We start from the raw sequence: 25,956 nt of genomic DNA on the forward strand, positions 1-25,956 counted from the left end.
AGAGGATTCTGGACTGTGGGAGGGGCATAGGAGGGAGTGGTGACCTGGAGGAAGAGAGGATACAGAGGGTTTGGGTGGTGGCCTAGAGCAGATAGTTGGGGAGAAGGAGAGGGACAGGCTCTAGCTGGGAGCCCCTTACCTAGGCAGCTGCTTCATAAGAACCCTGCCTGTGTGCTGGGCAGACTGCTCCACATGGCTCTACTCCAGCACAGGCAGGGGGGAGTGAGGAGACTTTAATCACTACCCCTGCCCTCAGCAAAATTTTTCTTCTCCTATTGGTCAGAAACTGGCCAATGGGAGCCTGGGGCTTTTGCTAGGGGGCGGGGATGCCACACAAACTTTCTCCTCCCTGCCCAGTTTGCAGAGCAATTAGCAGCCTGCTGTTTAAAGCAAGTGCAACTGCTCTATGGTAAGGGTGCTGATGAGATGGCCCTCAAGCCACCTCTTGCCCAGCTCTGGTGTGTAGCATCCTCACACTCTATTGTAGGATAGGAAGTCAAGAGTACTACGGGCCATTCAAATTGACACACTATGTCTATAAAGTGCTTTTAAATCTTTTGTAATACACTGATTATAGATGGAACAGACAGCACTACTTATAAATAAGGTTGATTGTCACATCCCACTACAAAACAACTGTTTTAAGTTTATAACTTTGCCTAATTAACAATTCAGGACAATATTCCCTCCAATCTTTTCCATCCATGTGCAAAATATATTTTATCTGCGCTGAGACGTGTAAATGCACCATGTCACCCTCACACATACAAAAAAAAGCTAGCTGTGGGCATCAGAGTTTCTTCTGAGTGGCCACACAAGTGAGCAGCTTACAGGAAACACTGGTTCAGGCTGAAGTTTCTCCATGCTAGTGTCTGCCTCCAGCTTTTTTTTTTTTTTTTTTAAATAACTTCAGCTAAATCAGTTTGATCATTATGGATAATATGTTTTGCCCATGCTAAAGATTTAGAGAGAAACTAACATCTTCATGCTCTGGAACAGGGGCTTGAAATTTGACAGGGATCATCCTGTTGGGAGTGTGTCTCAAGCCACCCCTGTAAAAAGTCACCCAAATATGGCCAGTTTATAAGCCTTAGAAAAACTGCTATTTGCACATGCTCATGAGAGATTTGTTTACAGTTGAATTTCCAGAGAATGTTCAGGCTCAGGGTAGGGTCTAAACAGGACTTAATTGCAGTTGTTTTTCCTACTACTGCTCCAGCACTGAACGGGGAGACACTCTACCCTGTTTTCAATGCTCCCCCCCCCCCCTTGCTGTAAACCAGACAGGGAGGAGGAAAAAGTAACCTACAGTGCCAACCCTAGACATGAGTGATGAGGGTGGCTGCTCAGGATGTGCCGATGGGGGCCCATATGAATAGTCTCACATGACCTTACTTGGGGACAGTTAGCTAAGCAGGAGGGGAAACAGAGCAGCCAGATCAGCGAGGACAGAGGCACTCATGCATCTCAGGTAACTCTTCAAATTTTTTTCCACAATTTGATCTGAGGAAGTGGGTCTGGCCCATGAAAGCTCATCACCTAATAAACCAGTGGTCCCCAACACGGTGCCCGCGGGCGCCAGGCATTTGTGTGCACCCACCAAGTGCTCGGGGCTGGCCTGGCCCCGGGCACGTGGCGCATGCATGGTGCCGGAGCCGGCCCCAGGCACATGGCTCACGGTGAGTGCCGGTCCCGGGAGCGCCGCGGATTGGCCGCCCGCGCTCTGGGAGCATGGCGCATGGGGGGAGTGCCAGTCCCCGGGCATGCGGCTATGGGGGGGCCCCACCCCTCGGTGCACAAGTGTCCCTGCCCTCTCGCGCCCGGCAGGCGAACGGCCACGCCCCCTGGCACCCAGCAACCTCTAATGGTTGGGGACCATTGTAATAAACCATCTTGTTAGTCTTTAAAGCGCTGCATAGTCCTGTCTTTTGTTTCGTCTAGTCTGGTGAGAGCAGCAGTAGGGGTGGATGCCCAGGAGAACTCCCCAATCTCTCTGAGAAAGAGGGCCTCTGTAGAAGCCATGTGGGGAGTGGGTTGGGTAGACTGCTAGAAGAGGCTTAGGGTGGGTGGCTGAGTTCAGTGGGGATTGAAGGAGTATGTAGCTTCTCTGTGTTCTGGCTGGCTAAGGGGTTGGAGCAGCCTTGCTATCTGGGTGTGTGTTACTGTGAAGCAGGTGTGGGTCCACATCCTCCCTTTTCTTCCCCTTCCCTTCCTAATAGCCACTTTTCCAGGAAAGGGCTTTCCCTTGACTCTTAACAGTAAACAGATTTAGCTTTGCAAAGTGAGCACCAGGCTAACCCAGGATGGTATTGGAACCTGCCTGCATCCCATCCTTTCCCTGCAGAGAGATGACACATTGGGGGGGGGGGGGGGGGGGGGGAGCATGCACTGCACTGGGTCACATTACCCCCACACACCCAGTTTTCTCCAAGGTCTGCTTGCCAAGATCTCTCCTCCACCCTCTCCTGCTTGCTGGAGGCAGGCAGCCTGGGGCCAAGCCACGAGAGAGAGAAACAAATAGCATATGCACCAAGGACCTCAGCCTGGAAGGCTACATCTAGACTGGCATGATTTTCTGCAAATGCTTTTTAACGGAAAAGTTTTTCCCGTTAAAAGCATTTGCGGAAAAGAGCATCTAGATTGGCACGGACACTGTTCCGCAAAAGCACTTTGAGGAAAAGCATCCATGCCAATCTAGACATGGTTTTGCGCAAGAAAGCCCCGATCTCCATTTTTGCAATCGGGGCTTTTTGCGCAAAGCAATACCACGTTGTCTACACTGACCCTCTTGCGCAAAAGCATTTGTGCAAGAGGGCTTTTGCTTGAATGGGAGCAGCATAGCATTTCCGCAAGAACACTGACAACCTTACACAAGATTGTCAGTGTTCTTGCAGAAATTCAAGCGGCCAGTGTAGACAGCTGGCAAGTTTTTCAGCAAAAGCAGCTGTTTTTGCAGAAAAACTTGCCAGTCTAGATGCAGCCGAATAGTAGGGAGGAGGGAAGGCTGCTGAGGTTAGGTAAGGGAGGAAGGAATAGTTGCTTTCCCACAGGGGAACTGAGGGGGAGAGGTGGAATACCAGCTAGGGATAGGGGTATGACGCTTGAGTGGTTGGGGTAAGGACTTTAAGTTGTGCCCCCTAAAAGCAGTTGAAGATCATGTCCTCCCTGCTCCCCTGGCTCAGAAGTTTTACTCACTTTTATTTTTGAGGGGGGGCGGGGGAGTGCTAGGGGGCTGTGAGGCAGTGGGCTGGGTGCAGAGGAGAGGAAAATGGGGTTACAATGGGTGGTGTCTACCTGCCAGGCTGAAACTCATACCTTTCTTTCAATTCTTGATCACCTATCTGCACCATCAGGATCTGTTTGTTTTCACTACAAGTTGTACTTAACAGTATGCTGAAATTCCTGAGGGCAAGGAGCCTTTGTCAGAGCTGTTGCTGGGCTCCGTGTTGTTACTACATCAAAATTAAGAATAAAGAAATTTCTTTTGCTCCCATGCAAACCTTTTTCATGCTCTCAAAGGCACTGGGGTTCCTAGTATGATTATTAGGGATGTAAAATTTCAATTTGTCTAATTGAATAGTTGATGCTAAGGATGTTAAATTGCAGTTAACTGACTAGTTGAGTAGTCAATGGACTTTCCATCCACTACTTGACTACTCATCAGGCATTTCCACATTCCTCCTTTGAAATGTACAAGAGTCCCCACTGGGACAAAACTCCACAGGGCAACGCTACATAGCTTCCCCTTTGATATGCCACCTCTGTGTTTCAAAAGGGCAGTTGTGGAGCCTGGGGGCAGCTGGGGCATTCCCAGCTGTCCCCAGGCTACACGGCACTTCGGCCTTTTAAAGAGGCAGTTTGAAACACTGGGTTGGGGTTTCAAAGCAGCAGCACCGCACAGCTGATCCCTGGCTCAGCTGTGTAGTGCAGCTGCTTTGAAGCACCAAAATACAAGTTCACCCAGGGCGCCATTTTCCCTAAGGCCAACCCTGCCTGACTGGAACACAAAGGGGTCAGAAATTGTGGAGGTAGGATCTGGGGTGAAAGGCAGGGTGCGGCAGACAGAAGCTCAGGGAGATAGAGGAAGGAAGGGTCTAACCCTACTGCATGCTCACCTGCAGAATCTGGAAATGAACTCAGGGAGTCCTGGGTCTCTGCGGTACTCTGCTATTAGCAAAGAACTATGAAACCCACTGGCGAAGTGTGTTCACTGCATCTCTTATCTCTTCACAGATCAATCTAGAGATAATAGCCTCTGACTGATCAGTTCAAGTAGTAGATATTGTGCTGTGAATTTAAGGTCCAATATGAACTGTAACCTTTGTACAAAATGTGCTTTGTGGCATTTGAACTCCAACAACTTATCAATAATAACTTGCATGATGTATGTGCTCCGTGTGTTGAGTTACAGACATATGCTTGGATTATAATGAAAGTGTGTTTAAATCAAGCAAGCAAGCAAGGGGAATTTATAAACAGGTCTGCCATAGACAAAGGAATGTGTTTGCTCCTTTATCTAGCCTGGACATCAGGCAGAGACAAATAAAGTAGATTTACATATAAGCAGTGAAGAAAGCTACCATGCTAACAAGGGAAGGAGAGATTTCAGGAAACAGAATGATTTGCATGTTAGCAGACATCAACCAGGGATGGAAGAGCATGGAGCTTCCTTCATCACTAGACCCCATGTCCTTCCTCATAGTTTGAAAATACTTTTGAGTTGACCCTGAGAAAAATCAATTTCAAAGGGTTGAAGTGGGGCTGAACCTCAAGTTATAACTGAATCAACTGATTGTGTACCATGTTATTGTATTATAAAAGCATACAGAGCGAGGTCTTTTCTGAAAGCTAATGATACACTGATTAATAATTGTGAAATGTATGAATCAATACTATGGGGAAATAATATGCTTTAAAATCTGGCAAAACAGGTTCCCTCCCAAATAGGAGAGAAAGTTATGTTCCTAACTCCTATGTAAATTAATCATGTTGGAGTCAAAACAATGGAAGCCCTATTTATATACAGAGGGATGGACAATCCACAAAAAAGGCAGAACTGCTTAAGGCCACCTTTGCCTTTTGAAACAATAGCACTGCATGTTGGAGGACAGAAGCCCTTTTAGGCAACCAGCTGGAGAAAGACAAGAAGCCAGAGATCTTGCTAGCTGAGAAAGATGGGTTCTTCAAACAGGAAAGAGTTTGAAAGTCTCTGGAAACTAATATTGTCACTCAGTCACAGGAAGCAAATATCTTGTACTTCTGTAAAAGGTACAAGGGAAGGGGAAGTTAGCTAGGGTTGGAAAGAATGAATGAATGGCAAGAGAAAACATCTTGAACAAAGCCTGTACCTTACCAGATGAAGTTTTAGAAGAATGTTTTTGCTTTTATTTTTGTTCTTTTCTAACACTATTCCTTTTACTGGGCACCACTTACTCGATGTTGAATATGAGTCAACAGTGTGATGCTGTTGCAAAAAAAGCAAATATGATTCTAGGTTGTATCAACAGGTGTGTTGTAAGCAAAACTCGTGAAGTCATTCTGCCGCTCTACTCTGCACTAGTTAGGCCTCAGCTGGAGTACTGTGTCCAGTTCTGGGCACCACATTTCAAGAAAGATGTGGAGAAATTGGAAAGGGTACAGAGAAGAGCGACAAGAATGATTAAAGGTTTAGAGAACATGACCTATGAAGCCAGGCTTCATGAACTGGGCTTGTTTAGTTTGGAAAAAAGAAGATAAGGGGGGACATGATAGCGGTTTTCAAATATCTAAAAGGGTGTCACAAGGAGGAAGGCGAAAATTTGTTCCTCTTGGTTTCTGAGGACAGGACAAGGAGTAATGGGCTTAAAGTGCAGCAGGGGAGGTTTAGATTGGACATTAGGAAAAAATTCCTAACTGTCAGGGTGGTCAAATATTGGAATAAATTGCCAAGGGAGGTGGTAGAATCTCCCTCTCTGGAGATATTTAAGAACAGGTTAGATAGGCATCTGTCAGGGATGGTGTAGACGGAGCTTGATCCTGCCTTGAGGGCGGGGGGCTGGACTCGATGACCTCTCGAGGTCCCTTCCAGTCCTATTATTCTATGATTCTATGATGTTAATACATAAATATTTTTACTATAAGCCAACTCAGTGCTGTGTTTTCTGGGCAGGGTGTTTTTCCCTAAGTAAGTTAAGCTCTGATGTACTTTTGTCTCTAAAAAGGAGCAAGCAAACATTTTTTTCCCTAACTTGTTCAGGGGGGCTGGACATTGCAGAGAACACAATTTTGACAACTTTCGAAGTATGGAGGAGTCATCTTGCTGATTGTAGCGAAGACTGGTGGAAGCCAGAGTGGGCCCATAGGCAGGCTGTGGGTCAGAGCTGCTAAACTGGGGTTTTCTAGTTCAGACACTAAGGGTATGTCTAAACTACATCTCTTTTTCGATCAAGGAATGTAAATTAGACATATCAAAACTGTAAATGAAGCTGGGATTTGAATTTCCTGCGCTTCATTTCCATAATGGCGGTCATTGGGAAAAGAAAACCCCGGTTAAAAGATAGGGATCTTTTGACAGAAATGTCTCATTTCAAAAAAAATGAGGGTTACAGAATCTTTCAAACTGGGGCATTTCTATCAAAAAATCCCCGTCTTGACAGCGGGTTTTTTCCAAAAAGTGGCTTTTCGAAAAAAGCCGCAGCTGCCATTATGCAAATAAAGTACAAGAAATTCAAATCCTAGCTTATTTTACAGTTTCAATATGTCTAATTTACATCCCTTTATCAAAAAGGCGATGTAGTTTAGACGTACCCTAAAGGTGTAACCTGAAGGTTCGCCAGGTGGTGCCAGGTTGTGAGTTATAGCATCAGGATATTTCAGGCACCCAGGGTAACAGGACAGGCAGTGACAACTTCTCACTGATCTGGACTGCACCTTTAAACCACAGCACAACTGCATATACACATGGGCCTGCACTGAAAGTTATTTTACAAGAGTCCCTTTTCTTTTGGAAATGTTAATACATACAAAATTAACCACAACAAGCCTGATCTTTAAATTGATCACATTTAAATATCTTAATTCTAATGGCTGTTTGGAGATCATATTAAGTTTCACAGATTCTGTACTTTGAGGCTTTATATCAATGTGAAAATAGCGCACGTGCTGCATTAGTGGGACTCATCCCACCTCATGTAAACTGTACCAGTGCAGAGTGTTTACACTTTTGATTTTTGATCACGTGCTTACATTGATTCAAAAATCCCTAATGTGGATAAAACCCTCTAATGAGCCAACATTCTATATATCCTAGTTTTGCTAGTTGTACACCAAGAGTAAATGGAATTTTTGCTTTCACACTCATGACTGATGGTAGTTTAAGAAAAAAAGATATCACTACCTGGCAAACTAAATAACCATCAAATTTGCTTAATGATTTTGGACTAGTGAAAGTGTACATATTTATCCATGTGAAACACCTGTAACATACAGTTCTACTTAGTTTATTTAAGAAATAGAGCATCTGTTTTCACTTATTTCTGTAGAAAGGATAGTGTGCTTCTAAACATAATAGCTTAAAAACAGCAGAGTTCACAAATTAGCTGTTACTGCATCACTAAAAGCTCTGGCTTCTCCTTTACAATATATCTGAACATTTCAAACTGAGTTCTAACTGCTGCCACCTCCTTATTAAACTTTAATAAGCTGAGCTTTTTAAACCACATAAAAATTTCATCAAGTTTCTCCTGACCTTTGAAAAAATATAAAGCAAGTAAAGGTCATAAGAGCACTTTCCCCACAGAGCTGCAGTTTTAAAATGTGTGCACAGGGAACAAATCTCCAGCCACGTACAGGATGCAAGAGGAACAATTTAACTTTCCACGGATATTCTTTGAATGATAATTATATTTAAACTTTTAATATCGAAAGGAACCATGATGAGTACCAGTTTCAGGTTATGCAGCTAAATATAATATATACCAAGGAAACTTCCAGGGTCTCTATGGGGCCTATCACACCACAACTAGTATTTCCGGCAACAACTTTAGCCACTGTCAAAACATTTAAAAAAATGCCATTTGTTTTAGGTATTCAAATTTAGCACAGTTGTTAGAGCTTTAAAAAGTGCAATAAGGAGCCCCCCCCCCTTTTTAAACTGAATATATAGAAAACCACAGAAAGTCACCACAGAAAGACTTTAATGATGCTTGAAAATGCTTATTTAAGCAGTGATTATAGCCAAACAAATTTCAAAACAAACTGGGGATCTAGAGAGACAACAAATTCTATCCTCAGTGTGGCGAGCAAGAGAATGTCAAGAAGAATACATGCAGAATGTTTTGCAGTTTGTTAATCCTTCCCCATAAAAGAAATAACATAGTACATGGGAACAGAAGCAGGAAGAGAATAAAATTAGGACAGTAGGCCCGTGTACTTTTAACAAAGCCAGAACTTTCAGAGTCCAATTAATATCTAGGTATGTGTCATAAGTGACTAAGAATTTTCTTACAGTGCAGCCATATTCAGACATAACTGCAAGACAAAATATTGGTGAAAGTGAAAATATTAGCACAATATAAAGTTCATACACTGGCTAAGTTGGTTCATGGAGTTTTGTCATACCAAGAGTCACAGGTGTACTTCATAGTTAAGTGGCCTGAGATCTAAATGGGAATCCATAGGCCAAGGAAGTAGAGGTTCAAGGGGTTCTGTAGCACTCCCCAGGTTTTGCACCCTGCATCAAGGTCCCATTTACCAGCCCGTGCCCAGGGGCCTGCTGCTTCTGGGGGTCCTGGCTGCTGGCCCAGGGGGCTCTGTTGCCACCCAGGGTGCCAACAGCTCTACTTCAAGCCTCTGGGGCCCCAACCATTGGCCCTGCACCCAGGGCTCCATAGTTGTTCCCAGTTGTGGCCCCGGCCTAAGATGGGGGAATGGCCTGAGGGAGGCACAGTGCCACATCCCCACACCGAAAATTGTTCCAGAGCCACTGTTAGAATCCTTCAGTGCACTGACAACAGCTAGCTCTGCAATATTTTCCTTGGTTCTTTAGAATCCCCATCACTATAAAAAAGCGTAAGTGGCCAGTTATATGGGCCTGTGCTACATGAATATTCAGGAATGTGGGCTTGGTTCCACATTTTATGTTTATATTTTCAGAGCTGTAGGATGAACCAGGGCAACTGCTTCTGGCCCCATACTTTACCCAACCCCACCTTGCTTCTTCCCACCCCTACTCTGCCCCTTTCTTCAAGCCCCCACCCTACCTCTTTCCAGCTTCTGCCCCCTCAGCAGAGCAACACTAGGAATAGGCAAGGCAGAGTGGAGCAGGGTGGGCTGGCGCCAGACCCCCCTGCTAATCTCCCATGCCACCCTGGACTCCACATACCTCTGAAGTATGCTCCTCCGCCCCCACAGTGTGGGTCCCAGGGTTGTTGCCCTGGTCCATTCTATGTACAGGACAGTTGCCATTCTGCGCACCATCAGAAGTTATAAAAACCTGGCACCCATGTAAGGAAGTCCCAACAGACAGCACACTACAGCTGTTAAAACAGAGGACTGGGAGTATCAGGTGGTTTGCGTACTACTCCTGGCTTTCCCAAAGATCACACAAGAAATGACTGCAAATCACTTAATCACTCTTTGCCTCAGTTTCTTAATCTAGAAAAAGGAGATATTTATGTAACTCACAGGAACGTTACATTAATTCATTAGTTTTGGAGTGCACTTTGAGAATATATTCAGCAGTTCAGAGCAGATGTGTAGTGCATTATGAAACTAATCAGTTCTCAGTCCACTACCTACATTAGTAAATAAGGGCTACATTTTCTTAAAAATAATGATATTTTTCAAGATCAACTTCTTGGAACTATAGAATATCACTGTCAGGTGCTGAGCACTGGACCCAACAAAATAAAAGCCGAAGACAACTCCCCTGAAGATTGAGATTTTTAAGGACTCAATTCTTGGTCTGAATGTCCTCAGGCAGCTTTTAGAAAGTCAAGTCAGATACTGAGCCTACAGAATCACAGATATCACATAGGGAGTAAATTCTGTTTTTAAATTTGCCAACTGCCGTCATTCTCCAAGTCATGCACTAATGGTCAATGTAGAGAATTCTGTCCAGCTGCATCTCTGCTTTCCCACACAAGGATATTGTACTTTTTAATCCAGTACAGCTGTGGTCTAAAATTTTCATAAGGAGAATAACATACATTTCTCACGAATTACATTCTATTTGCAATATGATAACAGCTTTGTAGCATCTACAGCACTTGCTTTTCTATTACTCTTCTATGTAAACAATTCTGTCTTGCTATTTATTTAAAGCTACTTAGTAGCTGCAAACAGGGAGACAGTGTTACATGACTAATCAGGCCTGCACTGACCCTACAACAGGGGTCGCCAACCTGCGGCATGAAGCTCGTAAAGAAAAAACTGCAGCTCCTGATGGAACCAGGATGGAATCCGGAACCAAAATAAAGAACTCTATAATAATGGGGGATTTTAATAATGGGGGATTTTAATTACCCCCATATTGACTGGATACATGTCACCTCAGGAAGAGAAGCGGAGATAAAATTTCTCAATGGCTTAAATGACTGCTTCTTGGAGCAGCTGGTGTAGGAACCCACAAGGGGAGAGGCAATTCTCGATTTAGTCCTGAGTGGAGTGCAGGATCAGGTCCAGGATATAACCGTTACAGGACCACTTGGGAATAGTGACCATAATATAACAACATTCAACATTCCTGTGGTGGGAAGAATCCCTCAGTAGTCCAGCACTCTGGCATTTAATTTCAAAAAGGGGAATTACACAAAAATGAGGAGGTTAGTTAAACAGAAATTAAAAGGCACAGTGACTAGAGCCAAATCCCTGAAAGCTGCATGGAAACTTTTTAAAGACACCATAATAGAGGCTCAACTTAAATGTATATCCCAAATTAAAAAACATAGCAAGAGACCTAAAAAAGAGTCACCGTGGCTTAACCACCATGTAAAAGAAGCAGTGAGGGACAAAAAGGTATCTTTTAAGAAGTGGAAGTCCAATCCTAGTGAGATAAACAAAAAGGAACATAAACACTGTCAAATCAAGTGTAAAAATGTAATAAGAAAACGCAAAAGAAGATTTTGAGGAACAGGAGCCAAAAACTCAAGAAGAAATAAAATGTTTTTTAAGTACATTAGAAGCAGGAAGCCTGCTAAAAAACCTGTGGGTCCCCTAGATGATCGAGCTATAAAAGGAGCAATCAAGGACGATCAAGCCATTGCGGAGAAACTAAATGATTTATTTGCTTCAGTCTTCACGGCTGAGGACGTTGGGGAGATTCCTGAATCTGCACCGTCCTTTGTGGGTGATGAATCTGAGGAACTGTCCCGGATTGAAGTGTCATTAGAGGAGGTTTTGGAACAAATAGAAAAACAATGTTAACAAATCTCCGGGACCAGATGGCATTCATCCAACGGTTCTAAAAGAACTCAAATGAGAAATTGCTGAGCTATTATTTGTGGTTTGTAACCTATCCTTTAAATCGGCTTCTGTACCTAATGACTGGAAGGTAGCCAACGTGACACCAATATTTAAAAAGGGCTCTAAAGGCGATCCTGGCAATTACAGACTTCAGTACCAGGCAAATTTGTCGAAACAATAGTAAAGAATAAAATTGTGAAGCATGTAGAAGAACATAATTTGTTGGACAAAAAAGTCAACATGGTTTCTGTAAAGGGAAACCATGTCTTACTAATCTGTTAGAGTTCTTTGAAGGGGTTAACAAACATGCGGACAAGGGGGATCCAGTAGATATAGTATACTTGGATTTTCAGAAAGCCTTTGACAAGGTCCCTCACCAAAGGCTCTTGTGTAAATTACATGGCCATGGGATAAGAGGGAAGGTCCTTTCTTGGATTGAGAACTGGTTAAAAGACAGTATTGGGATCAGCAGAGGTGCACACGGCATCCCAGTCTGCACGTCTCAAGGCTGGCCACTCAACGCACGCGCCCCAGCGCCTGGAGAGAGACGCGTGTGGCTGTAGTGGCAACTCCACCTCTGGGACCCGAGAATTGGGGAGAAGGGGGGGAGAGGAATTGGTAGAGGGGGACCGGTGCCTGGCTCTGGAGGGGGGATTGGGATAGGGGTGTGTGTACCTGGCTCTGGGGAAGGGTATTGGGTTGGGGGGGTGTGCCTGGCTCTGGGGAAGGGAAGGGAAGGGGGATTGGGTTGGGGGGGTGCCTGGCTGTGGGGAAGGGGATTGGGTTGGTGTGTGGGTACACGCCTGGCTCTGGGGAAGAGGAGGGGGATTGGGAGGGGAGGAGCAGCCAGCATGCTTCCTGAGACCTGGGATCCCCAGGTACTGAGCCCAGTTGTGTCTGTCCCCTCCTCCTGGCCAGACCCGCCCCCCCCCCACTAGTACCCTGCCCCAGCACCCTGTCCCCTGCCCCCACCAGCACGGTTGGAGGCCACATTAGTGAGTCTTGGGGGGGGGGGGGGTTTGGAATGGTTATTTTTTTTGCATCTCACTTGTTTGGCCCCGAACTGACTTTTCTGTGGGTCAGTGACCCCTGACTAAAAACAGGTTCCCCACCCCTCTCAAATAAAGACAATGCTGAAACATTTTGTGTTTGACATTTTATTTAAAAATGAAGCCTGGCCAACAAGCCCACAATTAGGGCCAAGCCCCCACCTGGCCGCAGCACCATAACACTCCTGCACCCCCGGAGGCCCCAAACCTGAGCCTATCATACACTGGAACCCCCTGTCCTGAGCCTCTCAGCCCCAAATCACGAGTCTTCTGCCACAACACTTCTGCTCCATCCACACACTGCAAATCTGTGTCCTGAGCTCATCATACTCCCAGCCTCCCTGCCCTGAGCCCCTCATGCACCCCAGCCCAAATTCCTGCACCCTTACAGCCACAAGCCTGCAGCTTGCTCAGCACCCCAAGCCTCCACCTGACCCCAACAATCTCTAGCCTGGAGCCCCCTCCCTGAACCAGCATCCTCCTCTCTATTTCCTCCTGCACCCAAATTCCCTTTCCAGAGCTTGCACCTCTCACTGCTTCCCACTGCTTTTTTTGTGAGCCACAACAGCAGTAGAGACAACATGAAGAGCCAGGGCAAAGTTGTTTTGGGGGGGGGAGGGAAGGGAGAAGAGGAGGCAGGACTGTGAAGACCTGGGGAAAAGTTCACACACACACACACACACACACACACACACACACACACACACACACACACACACACACGGCTCGACAAATAATACAATCGACGCGGGAGAGCCGGGTTTGGTCGATCTGCACATGCACAGATCGCCGGACAGCACAGCTGGCAAGCAGGGCTCGCCGCTGTTCGGGGAGCCGTGTGTGTGTGTGTGTGCGCGCGCGCGAGCCCCCCCAGGACAAATGTACCAGCACCCATTTTCCCCCAGCGCGATGTGGCTCTTCGTCTGGAACAGGTTGGCCACCCGTGCCCTACAATATAGCACAGCAGATGCCAAGCAATCCTTAGAACCAAGGAACTTCTATTTTAGTCAAGTGTAGCATATGCGTAATGTGTACTAGATCATCACACTCATTTAATGAGATGTACTGAAATGAGAGGGTTCTTGGGGAAGTATCAAGTCTTGATTTTCAATTGATCCTTAACTCATTTTCTGCTTAGGCATATAACTGCAGGTGTACATGCTTGTACATTAACACTCGTGCACACTGGATGAAAAAAATCCAGCCTGTGCATATACATGGTCCTAGTATACCAGAACTAAAGCATATATGGATACTGATGAAAATTTAATTCCTTAATGTCTTAGCTCATAACATGTCATCTAAGAACTTCCCTCTCACATCTCAGGATATCAGAGTTTCTATAACAAAACCCTAAGAAAAGTGTATTTTGGTGTATTGCGGCTGATAGACTAATGGTCATTTCCACTGATAGCTCACACCATTTAAGAAATTTGTATTAATATTATTAAAACGTTTGGTACATTAACGCATTAATTATGACTATAAAGCGGATCTAGCAAATGGGTGTTCTAAAGATGACTAGTGATTCAATATCCATGATCTCTTATCTTTGTATCAGAAAAGGCATCTGTGTGAACGAAGATACTATTATTCACAACTAGAAGATTTACCCAGTGTTGGTCGGGTTCTTATCTCAAATACCTTTTGTTTTTCTTCATTTAAATCAGGGCTACTTAACACCCGGCCCGCAGCCCCTTTGTTTGGGGCCTGCGGTGTGGTTTGGATTTACATGGGGCTCAACAAGGCCTGTGAGTGGGAGCCAAAACAAAAAATTAGTCAATTTAATGGTCTTCAGTTTGTGTGTTTTAGTAGTTAAATTCCTGGACTGTCATTACCCATTAAGTGCTGTCACATGGGTGGAAATCAGGTAAATACTGCATTTTATTAATATCAGCAGAACTGACTTAAATGGGGCCTGGATGTTCTGTAGTCTTGCCTGATTCTTTATATTCATGCCCATCAGTGTGAAAGAAGCTATTTGCATATATATTTGCATGTATTTGCAACCACACTTAAGTTGTGGCCCTCAGCATGTGCTGTGAGTATCATTGTGGGCCCTGGTGTATCATTAACAGGTAGGGCTACTCTGGAGGAGGCAGAAGAATGTAGATTGTGGTGTGACTCAGTCATCTCCTGTGTTCGGTAACTGTACTGACCATCACACACTGCACCAGATCCTGAAATAATTTAAATAATCTGCCACGGATGGGTGAGGGAGCATCACTGATCTGGTCATGACAATGAGAAATTAGCCCAAGCTGTAACTTCTTTCTTTTGGCTTCAGCCTCTTGTTCCTCCCTTGTCTATCCAGGGTGTTCAGATACATGCTTCTTCAGCTCTGCATTGAGGGTATCCTTGGTTGCTGATAGGCCACACTACAGCATGTATCTGTCTTTGAGCTCCTAAGGCAGGGGTGGGGAACCTTTTTTGGGTCGGCAGCCACTGACATTCAGAAAAAAAATCAGTCAGGGGCTGCACACAAGTGAGAAGCAACACCAGAGAGTCTTCAAGGATCCACACTAGTAGATTTTGTGGGCTCCAGCCCTACGGGGAGTAAGCGGGGAAGCTGGAGCCCCGAGCCTCGGGAGCCATATCTGGCCCACAGGCCTTAGGTTCCCCACCCTGGCTGTAAGGGATACCCACAGGGCCACTGCAACAGTGAGGAGGAGCCAAGTGGTTAGTACCAAGTCTGCCTATACCAGGGAGGCTGTGGATCATAACGATGGTATGATTGTGGCCCATGGTGGAACTGGGCTCTATATGATGGACAAGAAGAGCAACAGGAGATTAAGTCCTCTTGTTTGTTTTCTGACTTGGTGGAAGAGAAGGGTGGTGCATGACCTGAGATTGTCAGTGAGTCTGGAGCTCTGGATGAACTCTGTAAGGGGGCCTTAGTAAAGACCAAGGCAAAACCAGTCCGTCACGCACCAAAAAGTCCATCACACATCCAAAGTGTGATGATGCTGAAGGTATTAGTACAGTGGTTGCAGTGCAGAGTTGCCTGTACCAAAGGAGTCAGTAACATGGGTCTGATAGTATGGTCCCATACCTGGCATCCCACGGGTGGTAAGATGTCTATGTACATATGGTAGGAGCCTGTTTGGGGCAGATTTTCTATATTTCTTGCACCAGACAGCACTGATGATTCCCTGCCTGTGCCCATTGGTACTACAAGAACCTCAATACTGAATTTAGAGGTCTTTGCTGCAGTTGGCACCAACAAATGTGCAGGAGATTAGCTTTTACCCTGAGCAGGGCTCACTGTAGGGATTCATCACCCTTTTCTTCTAGGCCTTGTGTCAGTGGCTTGTCGACATCCCTTTGGGGGTTATGGTGAAGTTTTCTGCTGTCTGGGGCTCTGGTGCAGCTCGGGTGATTGAAGGGCTGTCTGTGAGGAAACATTTTAACCTCAGACCTTTTTTGAATCTGGGCTCCAGTTGCCAGCACAAACCACACCTCTGTGGGATGCATTCTTCTCCACTTAGAATGTCCATCAGTCACTGGGATAGATTCCTTTCAACTGACACTTTTTGAAGCCCGGAGAGCTGAGCATACCCTCATAGAATCAGAGCTGGAAGAGACCTCAACAGGTCATCAAGTCTATACTCCTGCCCAAAGCAGGACCAATCCCATCTAAATCAACCCAGCCAGGGCTTTGTCAAGCCAAGACTTAAAAAGCTCTAGGGATGGAGATTCCACTACTTCCCTAGGTAACTCATTCCAATGCTTCGCTACCTTCCTAGTGAAATACTTTTTCTTAATATCCAACCTAGACCTCTCCCACTGTAACTTGAGACCATTGCTCCTTGTTCTGCCATCCGTCACTACTGAGAACAGCCTCTCTCCATCCTCTTTAGAACTTCCCTTCAGGAAATTGAAGGCTGCTATCAAATCCCCCCCTCATTCTTTGCTTCTGCAGACTAAACAAATCCAAATCCCTCAGTCTCTCATAGGTCATGGGCTCCAGCCCGCTAATCATTTTGGTCACCTTCCACTGGACCCTCTCCAATGCGTCCACGTCCTTTCTATAGTGACGGGCCCAGAACTGGACACAATACTCCAGGTGTGGCCTCACCAGAGCTGAATAAAGGGGAATAATCACTTCTCTAGATCTCCTGGCAATGCTCCTCCTAATGAATCCTAATATGCCATTAGCCTTCTTGGCTACAAGGGCACACTGTTGACTCATATCCAGCTTCTCATCCACCGTCATCCCCAGGTCCTTTTCCACAGAACTGCTACTTAACCAGTCGGTCCCCAGCCTGTAACAATGCTTGGGATTCTTCCATCCCAAGTACAGGACTCTACACTTGTCCTTGTTGAACCTCATCACATCTCTTTTGGCCCAATCCTCTAATCTGTCTAGGTCACTCTGGACCCCTATCCCTGCCCTCCAGCATATCTACCTCTCCCCCTAGCTTAGTGTTATCTGCAAACTTGCTGATGGGTGCAATCCATCCCCTCATCATCATTAATAAAAATGTCGAACAAAACCGGTACTAGAACAGATCCTTGGGGCACTCCACTAGAAACCAACTGCCAACCTGACATTGAGCCATTGATCACTACCCGTTGGGCCCAACAGTCTAGCCAGCTTTCTATCCATCTTACAGTCCATTTAGCCAATCCATACTCCCTTAACTTGCTGGCAAGAATTCTGTGGAGACCATATCAAAAGCCTTGCTAAAGTCAAGGTATATCACATCCACTGACTTTCCCATATCCACAGAGCCAGTTACCTCATCATAGAAGCTAATCAGATTGGTCAGGCATGACTTGCTCTTCATGAATCCATGTTGACTATTCCTGATCACTTTCCCCTCTTCCAAGTACCTCAAAATGGATTCATTTTTCCAGGGACTGAGGTAAGGCTGACTGGTCTCTAGTTCCCTGGATTGTCCTTCTTCCCTTTTTTAAAGATGGGCACTACATTTGCCTTTTTCTAATCATCCAGGAGCTCTCCCAATCTCCACAAGTTTTCAAAGAATGGCCAAAGGCTCCGCAATGACATTTGCCAACTCCCTCAGTTCTCTTGGATGTGTTAAATCTGGACCCATGGATTTGTGTATGTCTAGCTTTTCCAAATAGTTCCTAACTTGTTCTTTCCCCACCAAGGGCTGTTCACCTCCTTCCTCTACTGCATTGTTTAGTGCATTAGTCTGGGAACTGACCTTGTCTGTGAAGACCGAGGCAAAGAAAGAATTGAGTACTTCAGCTTTTCCCATATCATCTGTCACTAGGTTACCTCCCTCATCTAGTAGGGGCCCCACACTCTCTCTCTCTCTGATCACCCTCTTCTTGCTAATAACTATAGAAACCCTTTTTGTTACCCTTCACATCCCTTGCTAGCTGCAATTCCAATTGCACTTTCGCCTTCCTGAAAACTCCCCTGCATTCTCGAGCAATATATCTATACTTCTCCCTAGTCATCTGTTCAATTTTTCACTTCTTGTAAGCTTCCTTTTTGTGTTTAAGCTCACCAAGGATTTCCCCAGTAAGCCAATCTGGTCGCCTATCGTATTTGCTTTTCTTGCTGTGCATTGGGATTGTTTTTTCCTGTGCCTCCAATAAGGTTTCTTTAAAATACTGCCAGCTCTCCTAGACTCCTTTATTTAAGCATTCCAGGGAATCCTGCCCATCAGTTCTCTGAGGGAGTCAAAGTCTGCTTTTCTGAAGTCCAGGGTGTGTATTTTGCCACTCTCCTTTCTTCCTTTGGTCAGGATCCTGAAATCTCTCTCATGATCACTGCTTCCCAGGTTGTCACCCACCCCTACTCCCCGTACTAGTTCCTCCCTCTTTGTGAGCAGCAGGTCAAGTTGCACATAGCCCCTAGTCAGTTTCTTCAGCACTTGTACAAAGACGTTATCCCCAACATTTTCCAAAAACTTCCTGGATTGTCTGTGTACTTCTGTATTGGTCTCCCAACAGATGTCAGGGTGATTAAAGTCCCCCATGAGAACCAGGGCCTGTGATCTGGAAGCTTCTCTCAGTTGTCTGAAAAAGCCTCGTCTACCTTAACCACCGGTGGTCCCTAGCAGACACCAACCACAACATCACCCCTGTTGCTTCCACCTCTAAACTTAATCCATAGACTCTCAACAGGCTTTTCTCCCTCTATATACTGGAGCTCTGAGCAATCATACTGCTCTCTTACATACAGTTCAAATCCCCCTCTTTTTCTCCCCCACCTGTTCTTCCTAACAGTTTATACCCTTCCATGACAGTGCTCCAGGTATGCGAGTCATCCCACCAAGTCTCCGTTATTTCAATCAAATCATAGTTCTTTGACTGGGCCAGGGCTTTCTAATTCTTCCTGTTTCCCCATCTTCTTGCATTTGTGTACAAACACCTTAGATAACCAGTTGATCACCCTACCTTCTCCATTTGAGTCAGGGGTCCTCCTTTGTTGCTCATTTCTCCTTGTGTTTCTTCCCAGTATCTGACTTCCTCACTTACCTCAGGGCTTTGGTCACCGTCCCCCGACGAATCTAGTTTAAAGCCCTCCTAACTAGGATTGCAAGCCTGCCTACGAAGATGCTCTTTCCTAGCTTGATTAGGTGGATCCCATCTCTTCCTAACAATTCTTGTGCCCAGGACAGAGTCCCATGGTCTAAGAAACCAAAGCCCTCTCTTCAACACCACCTGCGCAACCATGCATTTACTTCTTCAATTCGACGATCCCTACCCAGACCGTCTCCTTCAACTGAAAGGATGGACGAGAACACCACTTGCGATTCAAATTTCTTGATCCTTTTTCCTAGCGCTACATAATCCGCAGTGACCCACTCAAGGTCATTCTTGGCCGTATTGTTAGTTCCTACCTGGAAAAGCAGGAAGGGGTAGCAATCCGAAGGTTTGATCAGTTTTGGAAGACTCTCGGTCACATCCTGGATGCGAGGTCCTGGTAAGCAGCATACTGAGATTGCAGGTCTGAACGGCAGATGGATGACTCTGTCCCTCTTAGGAGGGAGTCCCTGACCTCCCCCGCCTTCTTCGTTTAGGGGTGGTGGTCATGGAACCCCCATCCCTAGGACTATGCATCCCATGCCTTCTGGTAGATGGTGTTCCCTTCTGATTTCTTCCCTGAGAGGTCCCCGCCACAGCATTTTCCACCACAGTGTCTGTGGAGACAGCCTGAAAGCAGTTACTTACCTCTACAGAAATGGGGGATACCTGAGTTGGCCACCTTCTTCTTCTAGTGGTTACATACTACCAGTTCTCTTCCTTGTCTTATACTGCCCTCACTGGCTTTTCAGCCTGCTGTGCCTGCAGGATTAAACGCTGCCTTCTATCGAGGAAGTCTTCATGCTCTCTGATAGAACGTAGGGTTGATACTTGGGCCTTAAGTCCTCTAATTTTTTCTTACAAAATGCCAACCAGCTTGCACTTAGTGCAGATGAAATCCCTTCTTTCTTCCAGGAGGAAGACAAACATGGCACATGCAGTACAGGTAATAACAGCAGACCTATCACCATCCATACATGCCTTTCTTCTGAGAGATTCTTTAGATGTTTTAGATGCCTCCTTGAAGGGCAGGAGAGAGAAAAGGAAAAAAAATTCTTCAAGAAAAAGAGCACTATACACTACAGGAGTTTCCCAGGGTAAATTTCCAAGCAAACTCCCATGCTGGCTGCTGCCCTGCTCTGGCTGTCTTGTTTAGAAGGTGGAGACTAGACCCAGGTCAAAGACTTGCCTCTGATGCAATCAACCACTGAAGGCCCACCAGAGCTCAGGAAGCTTTGATAATAGTTTAGTGAAAGATTTTAAAGAATGGCAAGTGTATTGTGTCCCCTTCCCACACCCTCTCAAAGCTCCCCGTTATCAGCCCCTGGTTGCTGACTCTTTGCTATATAAAGCCCTGGACTGTTTGATAATCAGTGGGAGGGGCTAAGGATCAACCAATGAGCAGAGGCTTCTAGTTTTCAAACCTTGATTAGAAACTCACAGCTTCCACCTGCCAAACCACAGCACGCACTCCGGGGGGGAGGCGGGGGAAGATCCCCAAACCCCAGATAGACAAACACAAGCTCAGCACACAGCAAGAAACCCCCAAACACAAACACACACTACAGACAGCCACTTCCCTCAAGGGTCCTGTATTAGCTCCTTCTCCACCTGGAAAAGTCCCTTTCAAAACTCCGTTATCAGTCCCTGTTCGCAAGCTCCCAGGTCACTGACTCAGACGGGATGGAGGAAAGAATGAAGTGTTTTTTTTTGGCCAATAGACAAAATAGATAGAATAAAGAAAAAGAAAAAGAAAGAAAAAGAAAAAGCTTTAAAAAGTGCTAAAGATTAACCTCTTTACAATTGCTAATCATCCAGTAACAAATAGTCAGGGGCTATTGAAAAAGAACTAAGGAGAGTTTATCTGCACAACACCAGTTAGCCTTATGGCAGAACACAAGGGGATAGCACATGTGCGAGCTGAATAGACACTGCTACAAAAGTTCTCTGATCAGCAGTGCAAGGACAGATACATCTCTTAGAATAGAAAACCCAAAGGGACATTACTTGAAGCAGCAGCAGAAAATATTGTATTGCATTGTACATCACTTTATAACAACTGGGTCTTTTGTTTAGAGTTCTTAAGGAATTTTTAAACTTTAAGTAATCCCACATACATAGTAGATTCCAGAAACTAAAAAATAATCGGAAAATGCATTCTTTCTTTAGAATTTGTATGTCCTACTACACACAGCTCTTGAGTAATTCACTTTAAATTTTTCAGACTAAGAGGGGTAGATATATAAAAATCTACAATATACTTTCTTAGACTAATTTTCAAGGGTAGATCACACTTTAGTTTGTGGCTCAATAATAAAGAATTTGCAATGCCAATCAACTAGAGTATCTTACTGTATAAAATAATATTCCTTCCTAGTTTTTGCATGGAGACTTTCTATAATTGTTACTCCTCATAGCAAGCATTTGCTAGATTAATTAAAACACGAGTAGCCCTGTGGCACCTGAGAAACTAACAAAAGTCTCTAAGTTGCCACAGGACTACTCATTTTTATGTTACAGACTAACATGGCTACCCCTCTGAGATGGTATAATTATTCTTATAATTAATATATGATCCAATAGTTAACTACTGTAATATATAAAAACATCTAAATAGAGAGAAGCAAGGGACATCTTACCTGATTCCTGTCACGTGCATTTGTGTACCTGATCTTCTGGATGAAGTAAAATATTAACCACGCTGAAGAAATTATCATCAAAACGATGAATGATATTGACACAAAGACTAGAGAGCCACGACTAATATTCTTCGGAGGAACACGAGCTCCAACTGCTATTGCCATCAGGACAGAGATGTTCTTTTCCAAGTAATTTAGGATCTCCTTTACTTTGGATTCTGTAATCATGACAGCAACAATGTCTCCAGTTCCTAGAAAAAAGACAGATAAAAGTCCACTCACTTTACAGCCAAAGAGATCACAGCACACTGTTCACGCCAAAGGACTTAAAGGATTCATCTTGTGCTCCGGAACACCTTGTGGCTGTTTAGCAACTTATAGCTTGTACTGCAGAGAGCTCTGAATAGCGATGTTAAGTTTCCAGTGTGCTACCATGTCTTTGAATGTTACAAATTTATAGATTGCCCTGGGTGCTGTTTTTTGAAAGTGTATGTGTATTGAAATACGTAAAAGATGAATTTCTTCTCTATGCATGATATCCTGCAAACTTCAGCCACCAGATTCAAGCAGATATTTTCCTGGAACTTAAATACTATTCACAGAAGTCCCATTAGACAATTTCACTTCTACAGGAAAATGGCTTTTATTAGGACTTTTGTTTTTGTTTTTTTAAAAACAGAACTTCATAGGTAACATCTATGCAAAGTGCAATGTGTTTCTCTTAGGAAGCCAAGTAATTAAAGGAGGAAAAGTCACTCTCAATTCTCCCTAGCAGGAGGCACCACAATGTTAAGTGTGGCAGAGATCTTTTTGGGAGGGGAGGGCAGGGAAGGGAAGAATATAAAATACCTGAAGAGGCAGGGAAGCAGGAGAGATGCCTAAGAAGTACATGCAATTAAAAACCATGTTGTAGCCCTATAAAATGTAAGTAACAGAGAATGCAGTAAACTCCTCCTGCAGTGTCAATGAATCAGATAATGTGTTTGAAGTTGGCAAGCTCCCAGCTCAAAAGAGCAACATTCCCCCCAAAAAACTAATCTAGATATGTTGATCTGTTACTTCCTGTAAAAAAAGACTTTAGTAGACCACTGTAGTTATCAAAAGACAAAAGTCAGAAAGTCTAGAAATTTAAATTCAAGGTCATACTTAATCCAAAACAGTCTATTTTCATATTTTGTAACTGAAGTTACTCAGACAACCACAATTCTGCCCAGGTATCTCTATTTACAGAGGAACCAAAACTAAGAAATAATTCTATCCAAGCAAGTGAAAAATGCTACCCCAGTTGCTAATATGCAAGTTCTGCCTCATAACTACTAATGAAAATATTGGCTCCAATGGTTTCCCTGAAAAACCCATTGCTTAATTGTGAAGATCACTGGAAACCAGGAAGTAAACAGGCACTTCAATACTGTACATAAAGAGATCACTGTCTCCTTCTAATTAGTTTGAGTACTTCTAGACCAGGAAAAGTCATGGAATGAAGGAGAGAAAAACAAATCAAATCAAGATTATCAATAGGAAATTTTCTCATCAATGCAGAGTATTGAGTGCAGGGCCTGTAAGTTGTACAATCAGAGCTGCTGGCTCGGATTAGACAGAGCACCTAGATGCGGTAGAAGCAGCTAAAGAAAGAGCTGGAAATGTGTTCTATAAGGAAAAAAAGTTCAGGAGTAGAGGATGGGTAAGTAAGTCAGGAGGCTCAAAATTGTAGCACTCAATCCAGAAAGCTGGGTAAAAGTGTGTGTGGGGGGGGGAGGAGTGGAGGTTGGAGAGAGGTCGGGGAGCAAGGACAGAGGGTCCTGCATAAGGGAAGTCATCTGTAGAGGCTCTTGACAGGTAAAATGTGAGAAGATACATGGCTCGGAGATCTGTTTTTACAAACAGCCTCTCTTTATTCCTGTCTTTTTTGTCTCCCTTTTCTCCTGGTGTAGAAAAGCAAGGGAACAGTTTTTCACACTAGTATGAAGGAGGAAGGACTTACCTTAGATAAAGTGACAATCTTTTTACCTCCTGCTTTTGGGGTGGAAGAGAACATCTAATGTTTCTCTATAGGTTAGGGCATAGAGAACACAATATATCTCCTAAATCCCCCATTATGAAAACCAACAATTGAAAATGGTAGCATAATAATGGAGGATTATTAAGGTTGCCAGATGGTTTAACCAAAAATACCGAAAACCCACTGGGGGAAATTTTTTTTTTTTTTAAACAATAAGACCCTGAGCATTATTAATCAAAAAAATAAAAAATAAAAAACCCAGCATGGCCCCTTTAAGAACAGGTGCCCGGTATTTTCTGGATTATTTTAATACCGGACACCTCACAACCCTAAGGATCATGCTTAGACTATCTACAACTCTCAAATAAATTGTCCTCATTGACTTCTTAATATCACAAACGTAGTTGACAGAATGGTACCTGCTTTTCTCAGCAGAGAAGAAAAATCCTACCGTGAGAATTGATGTACATGGTAATTACTTGAAAACAAACTCTTACCCATTAAGAACAAATAGGAGTCCCCCACCAAAGAAATTATTTAACAGTTTATAGTATTTTAAATAAGCATGATAGGAGGAGAGTAATCAATCCAGCACATGTAAAACACCCACCACAAAATACAAAAAAATCCAGTGTTCCATTTGGAACTATTTTTTAAAGACAAGTTGACAAACTCAAAGCTTTAAACAAATGGAAGCCAACACAAGTTACAGAAAATATTATGAATGGTAGAGCACCAGAGAATCACAGAAGATCGCCAGTAGAATATCACTGTTCAGTCACCCCGTAATTTGCCCCACACCCCCACAATACTAGGGACAGGAGGGAGAGCAGAAGTCTCCATGTGCTGCTCTTGCCTGAAAGTACTGCCCCTCCCCCAGTTCCCATTAGGGATGTTAAAAAGCATTTTTTTGTAAATGTAACCACTGAAGTTTTCAGCAGTTACAGGTTTACATGCAGAGCCACCTGTCCTCTCACAGCAGTGCAGGGAGAGGGGGAAAGAGAAAGATGGGAGCGGATGCTCACAGGGAGCTGGTTTAAAATCTGATTCCCCACAAGCACTGGCTCCTGACTCTCCCCCCGCCTCCCTTCTGTATCAGAGGCAATAGCACAGGGGGTGGGAGGTGGAGGGTGGACGGGAAGCTCCCTGGGAGCTGGTGCTAGTGAGGAACTTGATTAAAAGCTGGCTCCCCGTGACCACCAGCTCCTGCCTGCTCTTCCCCACCCACTGATGCCTCTGATACAGTGTGTGTGTGTGTGTGTACGGAGGGCAGGGGCGGGGGCTTGCGTGTAAACATGAAGATTAACAATTTAAACATGTATAACTAATACATCCCTAGCTCCCATTGGCCGGAAACAGGTCACTGCATCCAGTGGGAATTGTGGGGTTAGTACTGACTGAGGGGCCAGTATACAGAGCCACATGCCACCCTAGAAGCCACAGGGGCATGTTGGTCCCTTCTGGAAGAGATATGGGTCGGGGGCCACCCAAAGTAAGTGTAATACCCTCCTGCATCCCATGTCCCTTTCCTGAGCCCCATCCCAGAGCCAGCACCCTGTATCCCCTGCACTAGCCCTGACCAGTGTTCCCTCTAAGGTGCATGCCTGCGCAGGCGTGCACCAAGATTTTAAGGCCCACCCACCTCCTCAGCAGAGCAGTGGCTGCTCAGCTGTTCCGGGGCAAGGCCACGCGACAGGCAGCGACTCCGACCCAGGAGCAGCTCGGCAGCCACCATGTGGCACTGACCCTAGCTTGAGCTATGGGCTGCATAGTTGGAGGCGGCTTCTCCTGTGGCACTGGCCAGAGCCAGAGGTGCATGGTGGGCAGCAACTGTTCCTCCAGTGGTCCAGGCCAGGACCAGAGCCAGAGCTTTGTGGTGGATGGCCGCTCCGGCAGCTGGTGCCCAGGCCTGAGCTGTGGTGTTAGCCCTGCATTAAATAAACTGGTGACCTCCACCCAGGCCTTTCCATCACCAGACTTATGGCCACAGTCACCCTTCTCGGGGACAGATCTCAGCAGAGAAGACGATACACCTGTTGCCAGACCACAGCTGTGGCATGTTAGCAGCAGTGCCTTGGTGAAGCTATACTGGTAAGTATATTCAATAGATACGCGGGAGCAATTGGGGGTGCAACAGACTAACAGAATGTAACTAATGCATGAATCAGTGTAGACACACCCTCCTCAAAATATATACTTTTTATATCTAATCTCTCACATATATTTGCATATATTAGGTAGCAATAAATGAAACCTACATGCGTACCAGGAGCAAAAATATACATAAACCTGTCCTTGTCACATATCTGCATATGCA

General features: G+C 44.9%; 1 protein-coding gene across 2 annotated transcripts in view; it reads right to left on the minus strand.

The window, feature by feature from the left end:
• RNF130 (ring finger protein 130) overlaps positions 1–25,956 on the minus strand; it is a 111,065-nt gene that overhangs the window by 36,954 nt on the left and 48,155 nt on the right. For both annotated transcript variants that reach the window (XM_075900529.1, XM_075900528.1), the window contains exon 3: positions 21,638–21,888. In XM_075900529.1, coding sequence (XP_075756644.1) covers positions 21,638–21,888 — 251 coding nt within the window. The remainder of the gene's footprint in view (positions 1–21,637; positions 21,889–25,956) is intronic.

The sequence above is a fragment of the Pelodiscus sinensis genome, chromosome 17 (genome assembly GCF_049634645.1).
Source record: "Pelodiscus sinensis isolate JC-2024 chromosome 17, ASM4963464v1, whole genome shotgun sequence".
Taxonomy (NCBI): domain Eukaryota; kingdom Metazoa; phylum Chordata; order Testudines; family Trionychidae; genus Pelodiscus; species Pelodiscus sinensis.